General features: G+C 37.1%; 1 protein-coding gene across 1 annotated transcript; it reads right to left on the bottom strand.

The window, feature by feature from the left end:
• Window positions 1-2,067: 2,067 nt before the first annotated feature.
• Window positions 2,068-4,110, bottom strand: LOC131605571 (GRAS family protein RAD1). Its single transcript, XM_058877918.1, has one exon. The coding sequence runs from the start codon at window positions 3,887-3,889 to the stop codon at window positions 2,306-2,308; it is 1,584 nt and encodes a 527-aa protein (XP_058733901.1). The 5' UTR covers window positions 3,890-4,110; the 3' UTR covers window positions 2,068-2,305.
• Window positions 4,111-6,000: the final 1,890 nt, after the last annotated feature.

Here is a 6,000-nt window from a genome sequence, read left to right on the forward strand (position 1 = left end):
AACTTGCAGAAGTTGAAAAAACAAAATAGAGCAAAAAAAAAAAAGGATAAGCTTTTATAAGAGAATTGAAACCTTAAGATCGCGAAAGAAGCCTTTTAGGCTCCCTCAGAAGTTTGAAAAACTGAACATGTTTCTAGGACGTGGCATTGATGTTTAGATTCTCAAAAAATAGGTCATCGTTGCTTACACTAAATAGAAGCAAGCATGTCCCTCTGAGTGATTAATGTTTGACATCTCCGACTAACATCCTGGCTAATTAGGAGACATCTTTCAGGAGGGTGGCGACTCACCCTCAACAAAGGGGCTCACCCTATTTAAAAAGGATGCCTTCGGGCGAGGGACTCGCCCTAAGCTAATGGACTCGCCTCCCATTTAAAATCTGTCTTCAACTAAGATACTCACCCTAAGCTAAGGGACTCGCCTTCATTTTAAAAAGATCTTCTTCAGCTGAGAGGCTCACTCTAAGATGAGATACTCACCCTAAGCCGAGGACTCGTCTCCCATTCAAAAAGGTTTACTTCAGCTGAGGGCTGGCCTCTCATTCAAAAAGTCATCTTCAGCTAAAAGACTCGTCCTAAACTGAGGGACTCACCCCCTATTCAAAAAGGTCATGCCCCAAGTTAAGAGACATGTCTCCCATCAAAGGACTCACCTAGCCCACGGGAAAAAACACGAGAGAAGCCTTAAAACAATTCTCTCTTTACAAGTCCTCGTCCTTAAGGGATTGTGTAGTAATATATTTGTGAGAGTCCTAAATAAGGGCGATACCAGGGTCCTCTCCTAGTAAGGCATCGCCTGAGCGCTACCTTTAGGAAGCATGGGGGACTCGCCTTTAGGACATAAGACATGTATAATACCATTATCTCTCCACTAGTCATATAAACTGAGTCATACCCCGACGTCCTTAAAAATAGCTAGCCAACAGTCTCCCTCAGTCAAGGAGGAGCGTTTATCACTTCTTAAGGTTTCCTAAACCATAGGTCTAAAAGCCTCTATAAATATCTGACTTTTTAAGGGTATGAAACAAATCATTACTTAACGAGCATAACGCTTATACACAAAGCCTCTCACCACCAATCAGGCCCTCTCGCCGCCACCCTTATTTATTAAGGTCTTGAGTATCCCCTACTTGTGTAAAAATACCACACACACCTATACTTTTTAACAAGTACAACAAGCATTAAAGTTCTTCTATTTATGGCACCATACTAACATTTACAATAAATTGATATTAACACAACCATTTTACATAAGACTTAAATGAAGATATCCTCTTGGCTTGAAAGTTTCAATATAAAAACCTATTATATGCCCTTAGGCCTTAAGCAGGCAAGTAGGCATCAGAATACTAAATTAAATTTAATTGATTTGGAACTTCATTAATCTAAATCTGATTATTCTCTCTTAAAAAAAATGATAATTATTTTATTTTCATTCTTGTCTATGTTGATTATCTCATCCTTGTAGGTTATAATATCTCAACAATACAAACCATTAAATCTGTTTTGGATAATAACTTCAACATCAAAGATTTAGGGCGCCTCATTAAGGAAGGAATTACCTGAGGCGCCATTAAATCTGTTTTGGATAATAACTTCAACATCAAAGGGTGTTTTCGTAAATACATCTCTGAAAACACATTTTTTTTCGTGTTTTCGGAAGTGCATTTCCGAAATAAGACAAATTTTTTAAAAAAAAAACGTTTCGGAAATGCATTTCCGAAGTTAGGGGTATTTTAGATTTTTCGCCAGAGGCGACCAAGAAGAAATGGACGTGGATAAAGAAATTTCCTATTTTTTTATAGAAGTTGTTAAGACATTAAGTTATACAAGTACACATTGTAATATTTTTATTCGGTTTACTTCCCTTTCTCTTTTTTCTTTTATAATGAAAAAAAAATGATATATCAATGTTATATGTTGACAAATTCACGTAATATAAGTGAGTTTAGTGCTATAGAACTAGCAAATACCAAAAAAAAAAATTGCAACAATATCATTTAGTTTATCGAAAAATTGAATGAAATAAATGTGTTAGAAAATTTACATATTTGTCAAACTCCTACACACATTATGCACACCAAAGAATAGATCATCACTTTATTTCTGCTCTATCATGAGCAGCCACACTAAAACACACAGAATTTACATCAAAAGTTTTATTCTCGCCCCAACTATTCAGTGCTTTCACAAGTCACTAATTTAGGGTCTTAAATTCAAACATGCACACAAAATCACACAGAATTCAAACACACATAACAGCTTCTCACAGAACTGTTATTTTAGCAGAACTAAAAGAGATTCATTCAGCATTTCCAGCAAGAAACTGCAACAATAGGCTTTGATTTCCATCCAAGAACCAAACACCCTTTCTCTTCCACAACAGTATATCCATCACAAACCTTATTCTTCAAAAGCCACTGCTTAGCTTGAACCACCATCTTAATAGGTGAACCTTGAAATCCAGCCCTACTCATTCTCCTCCTCCATTGATCAACTTTCTCATGCCTCTCCATCCTCAATGGTCCTTCACAGCTCACAATGTTCTTTATCTCCTCAGCAAAATAAAACTGCTCCATTTTTGCCCTCTTGGTATCATATTTTGGTAGCATAGCATCCAATGAGTCAAAAATAGCAGAATAGTAGTGCAATGATTCCATAAACCTACCAAGAAAAAAAGGTCCATTGTGACCTGAATCTTGCTCAACCATCACCAACACTTTCGGCAAAAGGCCGTGGATCATCTGTAAAACCGAATTCAACGCGCCACGGCTCTCTTTAACAACACAGTGCAGTTGAAGAATGCTGTTAACCACAAGAACCTCTTTTTCATTCACTTTTATGTCCTCAGGTTTCAGATTCTCCAAATTCTTCTCCACAATTGAGAACTCCAAATGAATCCCCAAGTTTTTCGCGTAAATTGAGAGTTCTTCACCAATGACTTGGATTCTAGCAACGCATAGACCAACCGCCGTGATCCTAAGCCGACGAATAACACGTTGGCTTCCAGATCGATTCGCGAGGCTTTGAATTAGTCCTCGCCATTGGTGTCCGTGTGGTAGACCTAGACTCATACCTAGGTCAACCACATGGACGAAACTCTCACCCTCAAAGGCTTCCAATATTATGGAATTAGCCACAAAATGTCCAAACTGAATATGTGGACATATCTCATAAACCAACTTGAATGCTTCTTCCATTTCTTCTGAAGCTGCATCCATTATGTTCATCATCGATTTCCCATCCAATCCAACAGAACTGTTGCCAATTGGTTGAATCAGAGTTAGTCTCTCTATCAATCCTTGAACAAAACAAGAAGCAACTCTCTGGAACGACGATCCAAACACCAAAGCATTCGATTTAAGCTCAGATAACAAAACCGAAGCGTGCGATTTGTCCCGACACGCCACCGCTTCAGCACATGCAATCAGAAGCTGAACTAGTCTCATTCCATCAGCACATGAACCATCTTCTTCAGCCTCACAGTTACTATAGTTGAAACTCTCTTCTGCAGCTTCTTCAACAGCTTCAGCAGCAAAATATCTTTGCTTATAAGTCCTTATGTGATCTCTAAAATGAAGCCTTGGAATGCTACTCACACTGCTGCTACTGTTTATACTGTTGAAGAAACTATTACTATGGCTGCTGAAATTCGCAAACCAAATAGGGATAGTTACCGTCGATCTCTTCGCCTTCTTGTTATCCCTAATGGTTTCAGTTTCATGATCAGGAAAAGGAAGAACCCATGATGAAGTAGCACTGTTTTCCAAAATAGGCAAATTTGGATACAAAGAAGCATAACAACCCATTAATGAATTTTCATCATTGTCAAGATACTCTACCTCGTTTTTGAAGGTAGTAGTAACAGGATAATAAAGTGAAGGTGACATGATGATTTCTCAATGAATGTCTCTAACACTTCTATTATAGTTTTGCTTTCTAAAGATTTTCAACAAAGCACTGAAAGAACGTACCTAGAAATGATAAAAATATTTATAGGAAAGAAGAAAGCGTTAACTACAAGGTTTGCAGTATTATATGATTACCTGTCAACTTCTCTTGTTGAGTTACTATAGCAAAGCAAAGTTTAATATATATGATTAATTAGGTATCTTGAGAACATTGTTTTCATTCCAAGCAATTGGGAATTTTATAAACGGCATGCAGAGTTAAATAGTTATAGTAGTAGTTACATTGTTTATTTTTGTTGCTGTCTACGTTGGTATGGTCTGAGAGAAAACCGCGTACAAGAGGTTTTTCTGTTGGTGGTAGTTTGGCATACGTAATTTCTTGTTTATTGACGTAATATCTATTGATGTACTTAGGTTTTTATGAATAGATTAGCTATGTAAGCCCTTACGTCATTTAAGACCCAGAGAAAAAAGTTAATTAAACTCAATAAAAAAAGAATTATAGTACAAAATTTAAGAAACAAAACAATAATAATTAAAAGAGCAAAATAAAACACATTAAATTATAAAAAAGAGTATATGTTTAATGTACCCACCTTTCCTTATTTTCAATTGCAATCAAAGATGAGCAAGTCTTGAATTTTGAGCTTGAATAATAGTATTTCTAATGTGTAAATCTTGATTTAACACGTTTCGACAAGCTTTCATAATATTGTTGTGGGGTGAACAATAATCTTTTCCTGTATGTATAAGAAATGCACAATATTTTTCATTTTTAACTTTCTTTCAATCTCTAATACTCGTAAAAATGAAGACATTTGAACTAGGATGTTCGGTCTTTTGCAAAAAAAATAATATGGTTAGCAATAAGTAATATCATCTGAAGGGGAATATTATTTCTAATAGGAAAAGGCTAAATCAAGTGTGGTGAAATCATCTTTAATGATCTTATTTATCAGAAAATAGATATTGCTCTAAGTATATTTGATATGGATCCCATTTTAATCAATCTCTTCATATTTCACCCATTTGATTTAGTGAATATTTTCACATTTAAGGGTATTTTCCAGAATTACGCTCTAAAAAATTCACAATATCATCCAAACAAACTCTATTAGTTCTCAAGGGTATTTTGCCGTTCCTTTTATAAACAGGTTGGAGAATCCTTAGTTTTCCGTTTGAATGAAATCTTGTTTACTAAAAAAAATCATTTACTTTAATTTTTAGTTCTCAACAACTCTTTAAGATTCAAACATAGAAGTTAAATTTTGAAAATTCCTTTACCCACCTCCCTATGGGGGCCACCCCCAGCGAAAACTCCAGTTTACCCCTGCTTCGGAAATAAACTTCCGAAGTATATTTTTTTTTTTTTAAATTTTCTCAGACTTCGGAAGTGCTTCTCCGAAAACACCAAATAGGGGGTGTTTTCGGAGATGCACTTCCAAAAACACTTTTTTTTAGATTTTGGGAGGTTTCGGAAATGCACTTCCGAATTATGCAGAAACTGTGTTTTTTTTAATGTTTTTTGAAACAGTCTCGTATTTTTAATTAAATGAAAACGCCAAATAAAATAATTGACATATAAACAGAAAATACTAATATGATAAATCAAATCCAAATAATATATACAAGCCGATCCAAATAGTAATAATGTGCGAGAGATACAATCCGAAGACAAAAAAAATAAACCCGGACCCCTACTGGGTATGCCTAACCCTCTCTCCCTGGGTCCTCCTCTGCCGCCTGTATGCCGCTGCACGGCCCACATCAGTGACAATCCTCTCCATCACGGCGACTTCCTCTGCACCTCCCTGATCAACGATACCTCGATCCAACGCGTCCCGCCCAAGCATCTCTATCCGCTGGCAGATCGGCAGGAGATCAATGGCGTGGTCATCCTCGGCCTGCTGGTTCTCCAGGATCTCCTCGTGTGCTGGCCTAGGAGCGCCGAGAGCGTCGGGTCTCATCAGAGGATGTGACACCCAATAGAACCATGTGACATAGCCCTCCACACTGTGCCAGTCCTGGGTGACCCACATGCGACGATACTCCTCCGGGACCACATGACGCTCCCAATCCTCAAATATGCC

The sequence above is a fragment of the Vicia villosa genome, linkage group LG1, assembly GCF_029867415.1.
Source record: "Vicia villosa cultivar HV-30 ecotype Madison, WI linkage group LG1, Vvil1.0, whole genome shotgun sequence".
Taxonomy (NCBI): Eukaryota; Viridiplantae; Streptophyta; class Magnoliopsida; order Fabales; family Fabaceae; genus Vicia; species Vicia villosa.

What these genes read in the sequence shown, in the direction of transcription:
- LOC131605571 (XM_058877918.1), bottom strand. Translation starts at nt 3,889, where the DNA reads ATGTCACCTTCACTTTATTATCCTGTTACTACTACCTTCAAAAACGAG.